General features: G+C 35.8%; 1 protein-coding gene across 4 annotated transcripts; it reads left to right on the top strand.

Moving 5' to 3' along the window:
- Positions 1 to 3,515: 3,515 nt before the first annotated feature.
- On the top strand, positions 3,516 to 19,545 carry SYN2 (Rad21/Rec8-like family protein). 4 transcript variants are annotated; one of them, XM_083072401.1, is made up of 14 exons: positions 3,524 to 3,856; positions 4,623 to 4,756; positions 6,916 to 7,168; positions 7,265 to 7,302; positions 7,390 to 7,436; positions 7,664 to 7,722; positions 7,850 to 8,559; positions 8,684 to 8,798; positions 17,046 to 17,182; positions 17,255 to 17,538; positions 18,222 to 18,258; positions 18,370 to 18,391; positions 18,473 to 18,605; positions 19,124 to 19,545. In XM_083072401.1, exons 3-14 carry the CDS (start codon positions 7,098 to 7,100, stop codon positions 19,217 to 19,219), a joined length of 1,749 nt encoding a protein of 582 aa, XP_082928527.1. In that variant the 5' UTR covers positions 3,524 to 3,856; positions 4,623 to 4,756; positions 6,916 to 7,097; the 3' UTR covers positions 19,220 to 19,545. The 4 variants fall into 4 exon arrangements, 3 of the variants coding, with proteins under 3 accessions (XP_020239334.1, XP_082928527.1, XP_029124648.1); XM_020383745.3 differs by lacking the exon at positions 4,623 to 4,756 and having other exon boundaries at positions 3,523 to 3,856; XR_002241430.3 differs by lacking the exons at positions 4,623 to 4,756; positions 18,222 to 18,258 and having other exon boundaries at positions 3,516 to 3,856.
- The last annotated feature ends 244 nt before the right edge of the window (positions 19,546 to 19,789 follow it).

The raw sequence follows: 19,789 nt of genomic DNA, 5'->3' as shown, positions 1-19,789 counted from the left end.
CATACTCTCTTTTATTCAATTAATTTATACCCTAAACCTTTTTCTTTTTCAGTTTCTATAGATGCCATATAAGGAATTTCAGTCCTCGCTACCAACACATGCTTATAAGGATTCTAGAATATGGACTTCTTGTACTGCTTTAACTTTATTTGCAGTTGTAGTCTGACATCAAAGTGACAGAGTCCAATTACAATTTGTCTTGTGGCAACCAATCCCCAATGAAGCCCATAATCTTGATAAAATGCATGAAATAGACATGAGATGACATAGCGACACCAACTAGGATGAACAACATGCGGGTTAGATTTTCATTTGGAAAGACAGACGCAAACATGTTATTTTTGGGGAACCACTTGAAGGGCCTCTCCAACACACTCCTGAGTATTTGCAATGGTTTCGTGTTAATTCAAAATTATTTTTTTGTAGTCAATATTCTTCATCTCGTGCATCCACTTCTAGTACACAACTCCCAACAATTATAGGATTTCAATAACATTTTCCAACACCATCACAAACCCCAGTTGTTGGAGATAACCACCCACCTTATAGTTTGGAACAACATCCCCAGTCTCTTTCAATGAATCCACCATTTCATACACACCATGAACAATTCATGTACACCCCACCATCAACAACAACTCCAACAGGGGACTTCATGAGCAATCTTTTTGGCGTTGGCATACACACGCCACATAGTGCATATAATTACATGCAAAGCATGAATTTTCCTTCATTTTATTCTTATCACTCTGAGGTCGATGGAAATGCTTCGTCAAATCCAGCCACGGATATTGTTCATATAGAACATGATGAAGGGCAAGTTAAACCACAACAACCACACATTGGTCGTCGAAACCCAATGAGGAACCGACAACCTTCGAGGTGTGAAACTTGTGGGCATAAACATCATTAAACTACCTTGCTGTTATGTAATTTGGTGGATTGTGATTGTGTTGTTGTTCTTATTTATTCTGTAACATCCCGAATTTTCTACTAATACAATAGTTAATTATTATTTTTTATATTTATGGAAATCATCTTCTTATATTTATTTTTATTAATAAAAGAGATTTTATAGAACATTTTAAAGATTTTTTTAATAATTTAAATATTTATAAAAAAAATTAATTTTTATATGAAATTATGTTTTTTTAGGCCTAGAACGGGCCGTTTCAAAAAACAGAACAGCCCGTTCCCATAAGCAAAACGGGCGTTCCAAAAAGTGGAACGGACCGTTCCAGAATAATAAAATGGCCTAAAATCCTAAGTTAGAAACGGGCCGTTCCAATTATGGTCAATGTGTGTTAAAATCAACCCTAGAACGAGCCGTTCTGATTTGGAGAACGGGCCGTTCTAATTTTGAGAACGAGCCATTCTAGTTTTGAGAACGGGCCGTTCTAGTTGTAAATTTTGCATATAACTGATGGGTCCAGAACGGGCTGTTCTGGTTTGAGAACGGGCCATTCCGGCCACCTCTAAATGCCTATAAATAGGAGGCTCAGGCTTGTTTTGAAATCATACTATTCACTTTTGACTTCTTCTTCTTCTAAACCTTCTAAAGACCAAGGAGAATTCAGAGGAGGAGATTAGCAAGGTTCTGCTCTAGTTTCAGCTTCTGCTTATCGAGGTAAGGGGGGAGTGAGAGAACTCGCTCGAGGGTGTGAGAATAATTGTTGAGTAGTCGAATTGGCCCCTAATCCCTTGCTTGATGCATGTTTCTAGGAATGTGAAAAGTATGAATATGTTATGTTTTACTTTTTGATTACTCTGCTATGTTCCTTGTTAGAGATGATGAATGAATATGTGATTAATTTTGAGAATAGATAAATTTCAATATGAACTAAAGTGCTCTATGAATTCCTGTGCGAACCTTATGAGGTAATAAGTGAAATGTTGAGTTAATGAAATAGTGAATGTATGACATGCATCATATACATATATAACTCCAGGTATGCCGCTTAGGCCGCATACCAGTGATGTACAAAGATATTTTAGGTGTACCTTAGGGTCACCAGTGATGTAATCAACTAACAAGGTGTACCTTAGGGTCACTAGTGATGTAACAAGCTAACAAGGTGTACCTTAGGGTCACTAGTGATATAACAAGCTATGTGATGAAATGACTTATTCCAAGTGTGCCGCTTATGCCGCATACCAGTGATATAACAAGCTATGTGATGAAATGATGAGAAATGTGAAACTTCCGTATGGCGCCACATGCATGCATTTATGAGTCGAGTCCATGACATCATGCATGATAAATGAGTGTGCATGTGATATTGATTGTGTATGTGTATTGTTTACATGTGACTTATATTTGTTGTGTGTGTGTGCTATCTAACATTTATTTCTACATCTGAATTAGAGTGAGATGTTTCTCACTCCCTTGTTATTCTTGTACATGTTTAAATTGTGTTGCAGGTGATCATCATCATGAGGATGTTAGTGATGAGGCTTAAGGTTTCAGTTGGGCATGCTCTGATAGGATATGTGACATCGGGGCATAACTAGGCTTAGTTTAGGATGTTATTGTTTTAAAAACCTTAGTTTCTTTTCTTTTGTAATTTCTAGCGAAGGTATAACGTAAATGAAGTCTATAGTTGCAGTGATTGAATCCAAGGAAAATGTATGTTGAGAATTGTAATTTTGAATGTTCTTGATGAAATGCCAAAGTGTGTATCTTTGTTATATTTTTATTACATGATTTGGAAGTTATAAATTAATTCCTAACTAGGAGGCACTGCCACCTTTACTGGAATTAATCTATATTTCCTTTATTATTTTTTTTATGATTTCTTGAGTTTTGATACTTACATGTTGACTTTTTTTTATGGTTTATGAGTTATGAATGTGAACCTTCTATCTTATGATATTTGAGACATTTATTTTATCCATGAAAGATGTTATCAACTATGAAAGATTTTATTTACTCAAAAAGAAAAAAAATTATTGTTTACATTTATTGTGTATTAATGTTGGGGTAGAGGGTATCACATATTCGATCTCCTATTTTGTTGTTGTTATTTTGTTCTTATTTAAAGTTATTCATCTCAATTATAGTTGTTCTTATTTAAAGTTGTAAATTTTAAATTAAATTATCTCTATTTTTAAAATAAATTTCTTTTTAATAAAATAAATAAGTTTTAACATTATCTTTATTTTTAACATAAATTAAAAATATTATACATAAATTTGAAAATTAAAATTAATTATAAATTTTTTTAAAAAATCTGAAAATAAAAAAAATATTTTTTTTAAAAATCTGAAAATCAAAAAATAAAAAATGAAAAAAAGTCCAAGTGAGAAATTCGATTTCTCATCGGGATCTTGAAATTATTTTTTCAAATCCTGTTGAAAAATTGGTTACCTAGTAACCGATTTATTATCTAGACCTAAAAATGGGTAATTTAAGTAAATAAAAACTGGCCCGGATCATTAAAATAAAAAATTTTTTTAAAATAAAAGTCTATTTCCTCCAAAGTGAATTAACGAACCCGCTTAAAATTGTAACACCTCAGACAAATTTTTTTTTTAGACGGTGACGTTAACGATTTCCGTTTCCTTTTACAAGTTAGTTTTTGGCCTGAAGAGGTTGCTGGGTACTCTAGTCGACCGTTTCGAAGCAAGGTTCACACACTCATAGCAGAAGCAACAAAACCTTAAACTCATGTCGTAAAGTCCCTTTTCACTTTCCATTCAAACACACACAAACACTTCGCAGGGTGGAACCAAGATAAACAAATGTTGAGGGCCAAGTTGGTTCGTTCGGGAAATGATACTCTGCGAATCGCAGCTTTCTTCTTCAAGAACCTCAAGAGAGCTCAAATCCTTCACACTGACATTTCCTCTACAGTTGGTTAGTCTTCTGTCTCCCTTTTCCTCTCTCTTTTTCGGTTTTTACGTGGTTTTGGAGGAAATGGCGGATATCTTTCATATTTTTATTGTTTTGCTTTGGAAAATTCTAGACTTTGGTTGGATTGTCTCATTTTTCGTTGATAGACATGAAGGTGTTTGTTTGTTTTTGCTTTTGTTGTTGCTTTAATTCCGCAGAATGGTGATGGGTGTTTTGACATTTTTGTGGTTGTTTATGTTGTCTGTGATTATTAGTAGTTTGGGAAATTGGTTGGTAAGGGGCAGTTTTAGTTGGGGTTAGTTGCAAAATTGCTGATGTAGCTCTGCTGGCCGGTGAAAATTAGTGGTGGGAGGCATTTTTGATTATGGGATTCTGAATTATTTTATTGGTCCCAAGATACCCTTTGGCTTTTGGTTTAACAGAATGGTGTTAACTGTTAACCCTCTAAGCAAAAAAAAAAAAAAAAAATATAGCTGGTGTGGTAAAATATGATGAAACTTCCGTGGCTTCAGTTTTTTATTTTATTTTAATTTTAATGATTGTTTACAATTTGCATGTCTGTTATATATATGAAGCAGTTATCCTATGTGCCAGTAGGCATGATTGTTAAATCCTAAATCCTCTTAAAGTGTGGAAGTTATTGGAACTGAATTTGAGTTTAAGGAGAGCAAATAGCAGCGATTTTGGATGTGATCATGGTCACATTGTTAGTTGAAAACAAAAAGGGTTTTGGAGAAAATGAATCTGATTTCTAATTTTCTATTGATAGTGTATGAACTTACGGATGTATACAAGGGGAAGTTAACTTAACAGTAGCCTAATAGAGTGTTACAAACTGCTACTAATGGAAAGGCAACTAACGTTGATCTACATTACAATCATCCACGTAGAAGGTAGAAGGAGGTACATGTCGCAAAACTGCTACTTGATACTCGTATCAACTAACATTGTCAACAACTTATCTACATGGATGATGATTATATCATGTTATGGTATGTCTGCTATGAGGTTAAAAACGGATGTGTAAAGCTCATGAACCAGTTTCATTTGTATTAGTATTAAAAAACCTCTGCTGCCACTCACCCAACTGACTGAACTGGCCTTCCATTTCAGTGAAATATTCTAGTTGTTACAAGATGGCTAGTTACGACAAATAATATTCCTGGCCATAAGACAAGGGGTATGAAAAATCATCCTTCAGTTTTTCAAATTCATACAAACTGACTCTTAATGTTGTGGTGTTGGTGTTATCGTTGGTTTACAAAAAGATGAAATAAAATAAAAATTTATGTTGATAGAGAGCTTAAAAATCAGAGTCAAAACAGAACCTATTTTTATAGCGAAATTTACAAACAGTAATTTTTTGGTAAATATTTATAGTTCAGGACAATTAGTTACTAAAGTGTTTATTCATCAACCACTTATAAATGAGGAGTCTATTATTTATTCCTAAACTGGAATTATGCTAACCTTGAATTTTATTTATTTATTTATTTACTTTTGCAATTTACTTAATTCTATATTCTGTTTAATGGTTTCTGCATTCAGAACAGTCCTTTATGATCTTTTCATTTGCATCTAATGGTCCCTATTACATCGGGGAAGAGTTTAGGTTAGGTAGTTTGTGATGATTCTTTTAATGTTGTTGTGACTTCTCCATTTTGGATGAATAATCTACTCTCAGATTTTCCATTTCATGTTTCTACTAGGTTTTGGGTTTTGTCTATGTAAAAGTTATGAAGTGTGCCTCTCTTATTTGAAGTGTTGCAGAGTAGGGAATGTTTTTGATACCGCCACCTGTTTAACATTCATGGGAGATTATTCTTCATTAGGTGTTTAATTACAAAGTTATTTTTGTTAGTTCAGACACGAGTCAACACGTCCATATAGATGGAACCATACTAATAATAAAAAGTATTCATTTGTGTATCTCTTTCCCTGTTGGTTTATATATATATGTGGTGGCTCAATATTTTAGACATTTGCCATGTTGGAGTCTATGTGTCCGTGTTGTGTCAGGTATTCATGTCAAAGTCTGTGCTTAATATGTTACAACTAAGAAAATGAACATAGTTGGTAGGTCTTGTTTAAAGGTTGAGTATCATGCAATATTAGCAGCAACCTGTGAACATACTTGGTTATGGCAACCACTTCTGCTGCTCAAACTGGGTGAGAATAAGGAAATGGTAGTGATTTGTGACAACCAAGTTGCTTTACATATTGCTTCTAACCTAATCTTTCATAAATGAAACAAACGAAGATATTGACTAACATTTTTTTTCTTCTGAGAAAAGGTTCTTTCAGGAGTTAATTACTGGTTTTGTGAACTCCAATAATCAGTCAGCTGTTATATTAACCAAGTTCCCTAGAGGGCCTCGGGTTGATTTTATTTGTCACAAGCTTGGTGCTTATGACATATATACTCCAATTTTTGGTTGAGTATTAGAATTAAGCATTTATGATAAATAGTAATAGCTTTATTTACTCATAGGTGATTACTATTTAGTACTGATCAACTCTAATTTAAGAGACGATTGCTCTTATGATTAATACTGTAAATTATATGAAGATACACATGTTTTGACTGATTAGTCACAAATTTTTCCTCCTAACTTCTCCTTATTCTATAGTCTTTGCCATATGGATGTTTATATCGTATTGATTTTGTGTGGAGTGTGGAGTTGTTGGTTCAATCCTGATTTAGAGGAGACTATATTTGCCAATGGGAAAGGTCTTGTTGGGGACAAGGGACCCTCTTCCCTGTGTTCTTGGAACAACCCATGCAGCAACTGTAATATTTAGCTTTTTATTTTTTCTTTACTCAGTCAAATATGAAAAATGTTAAACTAGTTAGTTTTATTTTCTCTTATCAAGTGGTTACTTATATTAGAGATTGGTAAGAGCATTTTTATATAGATTATGTTTGCTGGTGCTTGGTCCTGTCAGTTAAAAAAAATTATTAAGAATGTTTTAAGTTCTGTTTATAATCAACCTTGGGAATTTCAGGTTAATGTTATGCTATTGTTTTGCCATTCTTTTTGTTTCATTTTTACCTTCTACAGACAAGATTTTGCAAGATGAAGTGAATGTTGTATCATATGGAGTACTGGGCTATCTTCTTCTTGGTGTTGTCAGAATATACTCAAAAAAGGTTGAATATGTTCTCCATGATTGCGAGGTGCTCATTAAAATCAATAAATTTGTGATCAACACAGAAGACATTACACATGTGGAAACCTTGCGTATGTCTATTACTATACCAGACAAATTAGAGTTGGATGCTTTTGAGTTGGATATACCTGAAGATGCTGTCGGGTAAGGTTTTATTAGGTTAGAACTTAGAAGTTTAAATGGTTATGGAATTTTCTTTTGGTTTTTGATCATTTCATTACTTATCTTTTGTTGTTTCAGAGACCATATTGCTGCTCCGGAAGAAATTACTCTTAAAGGTATTGGAATTATTTCACTATTTTTTTATTTCATAGTAAGTTTAATGTTATTCTATTGTTTAAGTAATATGTTGTGAAATGAAACAGAGGTTGTGTCTAGAACTGAGGGATTTGGGCTATTGTCTCATGAGAAGGTATGCATTCCATAGTTGTTGATAGGTGCTGCATTGAAATGTTTCAGGGTGACCTAGTTAAATTGAATTATTTCTTAATTGTACTCATTATATGTTATAGGCTTGTTGTTTCAGGACTTCTTCATGTTTTTGATGGTTTTAAATTTACATAAAATAGAAAGAGAAAAACCTTATGTTATTTTCTTGATTCTGCACATCCTAAATATCTTAGTCTTTGTAATTTTCAGTTTGAGGAGTTTGATTTTGGAGAAAGTACCTGCACTTTTGATCACCATATAGTGGAAAAGTATGCCCTTCAAATTTATGAAGATTTTTATTTTCTTTATTCCATCATAACCTGCTGCTGTTTGTTATTTGGAATTATTGCATATCTTATTCATTGAACTTATTTAATTGTGTAATATACTTGGCAGTGTTCGTCTATCTCAAATGTTGATGGAAATTGAAGTTTTTCCACAGAAGAGTCCGATTGGTTTACTGGAAAGCAGGGATACATGTCAAAGTAGCATATTTTCTCCAAATGAAGTAACAAACTTTGACAATAGTTCACTAATAGCAGGAGTAGAAAAAGAATCAGCCAATTTGTTGGGTCAAAATCAACAAATTATTGAAGATCGGTCAATTAAACACATTGTACCATGTGAAGATGAAATACAGGAAGAAAGTAGTAGAATCTCTCAAGAGGGACCTATGGATAACAATATGTTTTCCATGAGAGAGAAGGAACACGTGTTATTTGTTGAAGCATTTAATGAGTCTCATCAAGTTGACATTGATCAGAATTCCAACAAGGAAACATCAAGCTCATTATGCAAAATGAATCAGGAAATTATTGGAGTTCATGAAGCAAGATGTTTACAAGAAAGTATTGAAAAGCCTCAAAATGAAAAATCCTATGAAAAAGAATGTGTGCGCCATGGCAATTCATTTGTTGACAAGGAGATCCCTGAAGAACACATTGAAGGGTCTGTTGAAAAACATGATAACAAAGGCAAATTAGTGTTTCAAGAACAGGTTTCACTAGAAGATGAAAGGCTTAGTGTTATTTCACCAAAGTCAATAAATCTTGATGCAACTCCTCAATCCAAGTTTAATGTTGATTCAGTTGGAAGACCAAAACGAGGTTCATAAAACCATTATTCCGCAGAAGCCTTGAAAATGCAACTGCTGAATATTTTCTGTCTGTTTTTGGCATGTTGATCATTATCCTACTTCAATTTCTTTTTCTTAAAAATTTATTTTTGCAGGTGCTACTTTATCAGACTCAATGCTTATTTCTACACCAGCTGTGAGAGAGCGTCCTCACTTTTCAAGGAAAAGAAAAGTTGTGTTATATAATAAAAGGGTTGTCCTATCTAATGAGTATGTGATAATAATTATATAAAATATTCTTACTAGCCCTTTTTAATTGTTCTTTCTTATTCAAATGTCTGAAGTTCTTCTGTCACACCATTGTATGTGATACAAACCTTTTGAAACTTATTTACCTTGCTTCCTTGTGCATAAGACTAGTGGTAAAGGATTGCCATGTATCTAGAATTTGAAGCTATTATCTATTTGATAAACTGTAACTCTAAATTTTTAGTATAATATGTCCATTCACATTGTAATTAATAAATGCCTTTCAAGAAAAAAATACATTGTAATTAATGTGTCACAAGTATATGAGGATTTTATTTAACCTAATTGAAAATTTTGCTTATTGTTAGAGAATGATGTGAAAAAATGTTATAGTTATTTTAGGAAATATTCTGTATATGATTGTACCCTAGAATTAGGCTTATTTACTTTGATTTCTTACTCTTATAGGAAATCCCACAAATAATTGGTTTTGACTCTTTTTTCTATCCTTTTCCTATCAAGGTTGTTGGTGTATACATCTAGACCATGTGTGTATCATCCAAATTTTGAATAATATGATAATATCCCATATTGTTCAATATCTAAGAGCATGGTTCCAATCTCTGATTGCTTCTGTTTCCAATGAAATCGTCTAAACACCTCTCTGAATCAATTGGCCTTCCTGGGCACTTGAATATGAATAATTTCTTATTATTGAATCTGAATAGGTACAATAAAATAAATAGGCATAAAACATAATCAATCCCTAAAGTTTAGGGATTTAGATAAAACTGACTAAGGAAACTAAACTAGAAAATAGGAGAAGATAAATTAGTATATCTAAACTATATCTTATAGAATTATCTTAACACTCCCCCTCAAGCTGGAGCATAGATATCATATGCATCTAGCTTGTTACATACCATAGTAGTCAATCCCGGATAGCGGAGCGGAGCGGTCGACCCTAAAAACGGGATAGCGGGATGACGCGGAGCGGGATAACCACTATTTTAATATTAATTTATATATATTAAATAATTAATAATATATATATAAAAGCAAAAAAAATAACTCTAATCTGCTTAATTAAATTAAAAAATTATTCTAATCAGAAATTAAAAAAAAATCTTCTGAATTAAATTTAATCAGAAATTAAAAAAAATCTACTGAATTAAATTTAATCAGAAATAAAAAAAAAACTGCTGAATTAAATTTAATCAAAAATTAAAAAAAATCTGCTGAATTAAATTTAATCAAAAATAAAAAAAAAAATTTTCTGAATTAAATATAATCACAAATTAAAAATAAAAATATGCTGAATTATAAAATAGAAGATGAGAAGACAAACAAAGAAGACAGACGACGTCGGAACTGGAGGAGCAGCGTCGGAACTAAAGGAGCGTCGGTCGGAACTGACGAAGTGCATCAGAACTGGAGGAGCGTCTGATAGAGACGCCTGAAGAAGACAACCGGAGTGTGCCAACGGTCATCCTCAAGAGAGAAAGAATCGAGTCCGAGAAAGAGAGAGGAGGGGGAGCGCGAGACGTTCAGAAACCAACAACAATGGTTCCGCGAGAGGGAGAGGAAGATTTAGGGCAAGAAAAACCCAACTGAAATGACGGACTTACCCTTAATGAATGGTCTGTCCAAGACGCGGCGCGATTCCGCCATTTTTGGCCGCTTCGCTCCACGACCGACGCGGCCGCTCCAGCTGTGACGGAAATCCAAGACGCGACAACATCACCATTGCGGTGTTGGGTCGCTCCGCTCCAGAGCGCCGCGATAGCGGCCGCTCCGGCCGCGATTGACAACTATGTTACATACATATGTTATCCTAGGACCTCGTAAAGATTTAGTAAAGATATCTGCAAGTTGATCCTTAGAGCAAACTGAGGTGGTCTTGATGATACCGGAGAGGATCTTTTCTCTGATGAAATGACAGTCAACCTCTATATGCTTTGTTCTCTCATGAAAAACTGGATTAGAGAAGAGGTATAAAGCTGACTGGTTATCACAAACTAGTTCCATATGACCAACCTTGCAAAACTGCAACTCTTGAATTAAGAATTTTAGCCACAAGAGCTCACATGTGGTGTGAGCCATAGCACGATATTCTGCTTCTGTACTTGATCGTGCAACAACACTTTGCTTTTTATTCTTCCATGAGACAAGATTACCACCCATGAAGACACAATAGCCTGATGTTGACCGCCTATCACTTGCATCACCTGCCCAATCTGCATCTGAATATCCAACAATGTCTGTATGTCCTCTATCATTGTAAACAAGTCCTTTTCCTGGTGATCTTTTGATGTATCTAAGGATTCGAACAACTGCAAGCCAATGACTCTCACAGGGAGAGTTAAGAAACTGACTTACAACACTGACAGGAAAGGATATATCAGGTCTGGTCATGGTGAGATAATTCAATTTTCCCACTAATCTCCAATATCTCCCTGGGTCATGATAAGGCTCCCCCTGATTAGGCATAAGCTTTACATTAGGATCCATGGGAGTGTCAACTGGCTTACAATCTGTAAGTCCGGTTTCTTCTAGAATATCAAGGGCATATTTTCTATGAGAAATAGCAATTTCGGACTTTGACTGAGCGACCTCAATCCCAAGGAAATAACGTAGGGGACCTAAATCCTTAGTTTGAAAGTGTTTAAATAAGTGTTGCTTCAGAGCCTTGATGCCCTCCTGATCATCACCTATAATCACAATATCATCTACATAAACAACAAGATAGATAAATCTATGTGTCGATGAGCGTCTAAAGAAGACAGAGTGGTCTGTCTCGCAGCGGATCATTCCAAATTCCTGTATAACTTTGCTAAACCGACCAAACCAAGCACGAGGTGATTGTTTGAGGCCATACAAAGACTTTTGTAATTTACATACAAGACCAGACCCCCCTTGAGCAACAAACCCAGGAGGTTGATCCATATAAATCTCCTCCTCCAAATCACCATGTAAGAAGGCATTTTTGATGTCTAATTGAAACAAAGGCCAATGCCTCATAGCAGCCATAGCTAAGAAGAGACGAACTGAGGCCATCTTCGCAACTGGAGAGAAGGTGTCGCTGTAATCCAAACCATATACTTGCTTGTATCCCTTAGCCACAAGACGAGCTTTCAATCTATCCACCTGTCCATCAGGGCCCACTTTCACATTAAATACCCACCGACAACCAACAACAGATTTTCCAGGCGGAGGTGGGACAAGTACCCAAGTGTGGTTGGAGTCTAAAGCTGCCATCTCATCAATCATTGCTTGTCGCCATCCTGGATGGGTTAAGGCCTCCTGTACTGTCTTGGGAATGGTAATAGAGGAAATAGCAGAGACAAAAGCATAATAGGTAGGAGACAAACGATGATATGAAAGAAAGTTATAAATAGGATGAAGATTACAAGTAGAACGACTACCTTTACGAAGAGCAATGGGCAAGTCAACTGAGGTAGGTGGGGCCGGAGTAGGTAAGGAGACTGGAGCAGGGGCAGAATCACATGACTCAGTTGTAGAAGTACTGGGAGGAACAATAGTATGTGACCGACGCTCATAGGTTATCCCAAATCGGTGTAGAGGACGATCAAACCCTGGTGGTGTGCTAGGAATCTCTGGTGCCTCTAAAGTAGTAGGTGTAGAAGGCACATCGGGATCAAAATGAGGAATAGACAATACCTGAGAAAGGAGATCTGAGTCAACCGAAGAGACATCTGTAGCAACGAAATATGGTGTATTTTCAAAGAAAGTGACATCTGCACTAGTGTAAAACCGATGTGTAGCTGGAGAGTAACAACGGAACCCCTTTTGAACACGGGAGTATCCTAAGAACACGCATTTGATAACCCTAGCAGACAACTTAGCACGTCCTGAGAAAAGATCATGGACAAAACAAGTACAACCAAAGACACGAGGATGAACAGAGTAAATGGGATCCAATGGGTATAATAGGGAATGAGGTACTTGATCATTCAAGACAGAGGATGACATTCGATTTATTAAATACCCTGCAGTAAGTACAGCATCTCCCCACAACTTTGGGGGTGTATTGGCATTCAATAAAAGAGTACGAGCAGTGTCCACAATATGTCTATGTTTTCGCTTAGCTACACCATTTTGTTGAGGTGTATGAGGGCAACTAGATTGATGTAGAATGCCATGGGAAGTCATAAATGATTTGAAGCAATCTGAAAAATATTCTTTAGCATTGTCACTTCGTAAAATCCGAATTACTTTGCCAAATTGAGTTTTGATCTCCGAATAGAAACTTTGAAAAATATTGAATAACTCAGAACGATTTTTCATCAAAAATATCCAAGTACATCTAGAAAAATCATCAATAAAGGTGACGTAATACCTATGTCCTAAAAGAGAAGGAACTCGACTAGGGCCCCAAACATCAGAATGAATGACATCAAAGGGAGACACAGCTCGACTATTAATACTCTTAGGAAAAGAAGTTCTAACATGCTTCCCTAATTGACATGACTCACACTCTAAGGATTCCAAGCATGAGAGATGAGGTACCATTTTCTTTAATTTATTCAAGCTTGGATGACCCAGGCGACAATGAATTAAACTAGGAGACTCAACAGATGCACATATGGTAGAGGTAGAAGACTGAAGGTAGTAGAGACCATGTGATTCATATCCGACTCCAATCGTCTGTCCCGTACTCCGGTCCTGTATCAAGAAAGAATCGGAAGTGAAGGTTATGGCACAATTTAGTGACCGAGTCAACTTACTTATAGAAATCAAATTAAAAGGACATCCAGGAACTAGTAAAACAGATTTTAATGGTAGTGAAGGGGTAGGTGATATTTGGCCAATACCAGTGGCTTGGACTTTTGACCCATCTGCAAGAGTGATATGATGTGGAGTTTTAGGTGATGATAGGCTATGGAAAAGGGAGACATTACCAGTTAGGTGATCAGAAGCACCAGAGTCCAAAACCCAAGGTCCAATAGACGTAGAGTGAGAGAGACAGACGGTAGAATTACCAGTGTGAGCAACAGTGACAGAGGAAGAGGCTTGTTGCGCTGCCTTCAGTTGAAGATACTCTTTGTAATCATCGGTAGATAATGAGATTAGATAATTGCCCTCAGATTCAATCTTGAGCTCTAGAGCCGAAGTTGGAGATTGAGCCATGAAGAGAGAAAAAAAGGAGAAAAAAACAACAAAAGAAAACCTCAATCAAAAAGCCACAGAAACAACAAACAATCAACCATGGAACACCGAGGTAGCAACCAATCAACCACGGAACTCTGAGTCAGCAACCAAACGACCACGAAACTCCGAGACAACAACCAAACGACCACGGAACTCCGAGGCCGCAACCAAACGACCACCAACAGACCACCTAGAGTGTGACCCACAACCTGAAAAGGGTCAAAACGAGAAGAGGGAGGGCCGGCGATTCCAACGGAGTGAACCGCGTCGCAAACGGAGGCTGGGAGGGCGGCGCGTGAAGCCCACGCGCCGGCGAGCTTCCTCAACAAGAACCGCGCGTGAGAGCGCGTGAGACGGCGGATGACGGTAGCTCTCGACGGAGAGGCCGATCGGTGACCTCTGAGTGTACAGACGGTGTCAACTCCGGCAACCGCGAACAAAACTCAAAAATCCTAGAAACCCTAGATGTTGGCGGCTGGATTAGGGTTCCTGGACCAGAGAGCTCTGGTACCAACTTGAATATGAATAATTTCTTATTATTGAATCTGAATAGGTACAATAAAATAAATAGGCATAAAACATAATCAATCCCTAAAGTTTAGGGATTTAGATAAAACTGACTAAGGAAACTAAACTAGAAAATAGGAGAAGATAAACTAGTATATCTAAACTATATCTTATAGAATTATCTTAACAATGATACTTTGCTGCTAGGTGCTGTCATTCATTGCTGATTCCTAGCATCGGTCAGTTGTCTTTTCTGGGTTTCACCTAGTGTCAAATGAAGTGGATGCTTCCTGTGCTCTCCAATCAATGGAGGATGCTTGATTGCAAAAGCCTGGTGAACTGTAGAATATTTAGGCTGCATATAGGTTTAATAGAAAATATTATCTGAAATGGTCTCAACATTTTCACACAATACTGAAAAGAGGGGTTAATGGTTCATTGTTAGGGTTTGGGTATGTTTGAACGTGAGACCCCACAGGCAGGTATCTCTCACCAAAAGCGTGTTTCGAAAGCAGACAGCAGAAAATTCTTGGGCTTTTTCAAATAGTCCAGGGTAGGAGCATTTGCATAGTGGCTGAAGGTTGTTAGGATGCCCCTTGTATTGCATATATATGCCAAAACAGTCTTTGATAGAGGCCACAATGAAGCAGCACCGTCAAGATAGCCTTGTCACTACCCTTGAAGCAGCTTTGGCTTCTTGTCTTGGAGGGAAGTAGTGCGGATTCTGTCAATAGAATTGATGACAGATTATTTGACATTATTTTCGCTGATTTGGTGACCCTTTAAAACAACATATCTTACATGATTGTATAGCTGTAATTATGTAATTATATTCTTAATTAGCCCTGCTGTAGGTTAGCATTTTTTAGCAAACTTAAAGGCTAGAACTCAGATTGGAATCTTATTATTTAATAGAGAATTCTCCGGAGGAGAACACACAATTTTCACCTCAATTTCTCTAAGTTTTACATAGAATTGATGGCAGATTATTTGACAGATTCCTCAAGTGCTTATCAAATGGACCTTTTCCCTATGGAGGAGCTCACTTGGGTAGAAGAGGCAAGGGGATGAATCAAATTTGAGTGAGCATCAAAATTGGCACAACAGAAGTGGTATCAGCTCTAATTTTTTCTATTCCAAGCAACTGGACATGGATGCACAAGCCAAAATAAAGGCTTTGTTTCATGCTAAATTAAATGCACAAAAGAAGGAAAAGTGCATTTGAATCTCCACTTGTGAGGTAAAATGAATTTGTTCAACCTGTTTATCAAGTTTGTGATGTTGTTCTTAAGTCCGAGTCTTTATAGGATGCACACCAAGTTTCTCATAAGCATTATTAAGTAACCTAAAAGCTAATGCAGTTGGATTAACTCAGCATAAGTGCATAACAGTGCAAAGCATGTTACTAATACCAACTTTCCTTAGGCTAAACTAGAACATCCTTCAAACTCACAATCCAAACTGCTGGAAGGTTCACAAGAAGTGTCTAACCTTCAATCATCATTGGTGCTTCCAGTAGGGTTTTTTTTAATGACAAAGGCAAGAACTGAACTTTTAGCGACTTTGATTGAGGTAGAAGAGCAGGGGGTTTTGCTTAATGTTAGGTATTACAACTTGGAGAAATAGAAAGGTCATCATCTTCATGGCAATAATACTAGAGACAAATGTTAGCCAAGCCTCGGTGGAGATTAGGTAGACTTCAAGCAAGACTGTTGATATAGAGATCAAGCCAAGTTATTTGGTTGAGTTAGGTACCAAGTCCAAATTCTAAGATGGTATGAGAGTTTATTCTAGATTTATTGTTGGCCACCTGCATTTGCCATGCTCCAAGTTAGTAGCCCTGAGCATGAGAGGGAGTGTTGGAAAGCCCTCTTGATTGTGATCATCCCTATCTCGCCTTAGTTGTACTCTCTTTGGGAGTTGTCTTAATTGTAATATGAAGGATGGTGTTTAGTCCCACATTGACTAGAAATATGACTTAAATAGGGCATACAAAGCTTGGGCAATCTTTACTTTTGAAGTTGATATTGTGGGGTTGAGTTAGGTTTTAAGACTTTATTCTAAAATGCTATAAAAGCCTATTCTAGATCCACTATTGAGACACTTGCCTTTGCCACACTCTAGGTCAGTAACCCTGGGTGTGAGGGGGAGTGTTGGAAAGTCATCTTAATTGTGGTTAGTTACAGCCTTTTTGGTGGTTGTCTTAATTGCAGCCTTAAGGGTGGTGTTTAGTTCCATGTCGGATATGACTTAGATAGTGCTTATAAATTTTGAATTTTAAGATTTTGATAGAGATATGGGAGGAAAAAAGCTCCAAACACCATTTTGATTCCTATTTTTAGAGTAAGTTGAATATTTGTTTTCATCATTCTTTGTCTCATGCTCCTCTGCTTGTAACCACTTTCTTAGAATTAGTCTTTTAGGGTTTAGGGTTTATTTATCTGTAGCTTATGTGATCTAGTAAATGAAATAACAGTTGTTCTATTCATGATAGAATATTCAATTTTTATTTGTACATGCAAGTCTTGTTGCCCACAATTGAGTGTTGCGTTGAACTCTGATTGTACACTACATTTTGAAACATTTCAGGGTACTTAAAGAGAATATACGTGATGCAAGTAGCTTAGTTTCTGACCGAAGAAAATCCCATCGTACTGTACATACTGTGCTGAGAGAATCTCTCATTGCCAGTCTTCCTAATAGATTCTATGAGCCATTGCATCCTTGTAAGTCTGATTTATCATTTTTTCTTTTTGTTCATAAACTCTTGTATCTTTACTAACATTGTTTTTCTCCAGGTTCCTCAAATCTTCAACTCCTATTCTCTAAAAAGGAAATGAAAATACCAGATTCCCTTCGGATTATGGAAACTTTAGGGAACTTAGATGTGTCAGAATCTCAAACTGTTGGCAGTCCACAGCCAATAGCAAATATTCTACCAACCCCTTGCCACCACTGCCCAGATATATCTGAATCTCAGGCTTCTGGCAGTCCAGAGCATATAGCAGCTTCTAGTCCTCATGAAAACATAGAGACGGAGCAATCTTTGGAAAGGAATGAAGTGTTTAATCTGATGGATGAGGTAAGGAATAACTAAATGATGAAAATTTTCTTTGATGTTGTAACAGGAACACTGTAATTAGTTTTCCTTACATTCATCAATGTTTTCACACAAATAACGTAAAGAAAAACATTGCTGTTTAATCTAGTAACCTTGAATTTGTATGAAACTTTAGATTATATGACAAAGGGAGAAGATTGTTAGAATATATTTGATTATAGGTTATCCTTTAGGATTAGTTTACTCTGTATTTGATTTGTTTCCCATTTATTTAGCATTATACTATTATGATTAGTATAAATAAAGTTTAGTAATCTAGGTTTAATAATCATATTATAACACATCAGAATACTTGGGTATATTATTTATAGTTTCTATTTTTTTTTTTTTCAATTTCCTTCCTTTATACCTAAAACCTTATAATTCAGCATGATATCAGATCTACATCATCCTTTGTATCCTATCTTGCCATTAATCCATTTTTCAATTGTATTTTCATTTGTTTGAAATTCCCCACCCCTACCCCCACAATTTTCTGTTAGGGGATTACGAACCCTTCCATTTTCCTTTGCTCCTTCAATGTTATTTTCTTCACAAGCTTATTTAATTGAGTTAATAAGCCCCTCTTTATTTTTCTTGTTTTCTCATTATTCTTGGACTATGATCTAATTGATGTATCCTTGCATACATTATGGTTGTCTCAGGAGATAAATTCAAGTGTTATAGAGAATTCAGAATTATGTGAGAACTCTTTCAAATCTTCATTTATAAATTGTAATCATTTTTTAAAAATTTGTGTTTGGCATAGTAGTGCATATATAATTTCTTTAATCTTTCTTTTCTTTACTGTAGGTGGGTGGTCTGGTCGTACCAGGTGAGATATCAGTAGGCTTTTGGATTGTCAAAGGTTCAAATATTGTTTACAAGAGTGGCTTGTCTTCTTGATAATGTACAGGAAAGTTGCAAGTTACTTGCATCAAAGTTTTCTACATTCAAAGAAACACAGAGAGGAGGATGTTGTAAACTTTTCACAAGTTTTTGGAGGCCAAATGCGGAAAGAATCTGCAAAGCTATTTTATGAAATACTGGTACGTTCCATTTGTGTATTAAGATTATATTATTTCACAACTTGGTCCTCAGGTTGGAATATAATTCTACAATGCAAGGCAAAAGGGACTTATATCAGTTCTTTTGCTCATTCTTGGCAATCATATTTGGTAGCAGTTGATCATTTCAATAATTTTCTTTATAAAAATTTAATTTAATCATTTTACCCCAACATGAAACAAACTGGTTGAATGTATGTAGCTGTGTCTGTGTGGTGGTATAAGATACTTTTGCTTTTTGACCACCATAATTAGAGGAAAAACGTTTGGGAAAACTACCAGTTCATTCTTAGTTTAAAGTAGGACTGCAGCATTTTTTATTCTTGACTGCAAACGTAAGACTGCAATTGCTCATGATTCATGAAATGGACCTCATAATTAACAATTTTTATGGATGTTATTTGTGAAGTTGTTTTCTTATTGAATAGAAATTCAGCTCATCACCTGATCAGTGGAGAGAAAATGATTTTTAACATTGTTTTCTGTCTAATGTTTTTCAGGTTTTGAAAAGTACAGGCTATGTAGATGTGGAGCAAAAGGAAGCTTATGGTGATATTGCAATCTTTAAGCTCCCAAAATTAGACCAAACTTTTTGATTTGATAGTCTATTAAATTAACTGACATAGGTAGATATCAAAGGTGATATAGAAATAGAAAATTGGTAGGATTTGGTAGGATTCTTGTAGATTTATTTGTAGTAGTTTTTTCATTGTAGAATTATTCTTATAACTGTACAGCATTTTACCTGTCCTTTTTCATGTTAGCAACATTCTGCCAAATTTGTGGATTTCTGCCACAAGTTCCTTTGTACAGGGCAGAGTTAGAAACTTTAATATGCAAGTGATGGTAAAGTCAGAACTTCTAATTTCTCGCATTCGGCAAATGAGAGTGGTTATATAAAATTTCAAAAATGTTTTTGAAATCTAGAGAATGCCTTGTCTAAACTTGTTTCATTACTCATAGTCTTTTCTGAGTGGGTGAATCAAGTGCGCCATTTAACGTATGATTCGGAAAACGTTTTTATATTATCTTTGATGGGTGTCTTGTTTCTTGGAATAGAGAAAAAAACGAAGAAAAGTTCCACAATCAACTGGTCAAGCACGTACAAACTCATGCCTAGCTTAACTCTATTGATATAGTGATATACTACGCCGTCTCTCTATATA

This window comes from Cajanus cajan, chromosome 4 (assembly GCF_000230855.2).
Source record: "Cajanus cajan strain Asha chromosome 4, NIPB_CcT2T_4, whole genome shotgun sequence".
Classification (NCBI taxonomy): domain Eukaryota; kingdom Viridiplantae; phylum Streptophyta; class Magnoliopsida; order Fabales; family Fabaceae; genus Cajanus; species Cajanus cajan.
Note: the sequence above shows the minus strand (reverse complement) of the source record. Positions and strands in the feature narration are given on the sequence as shown.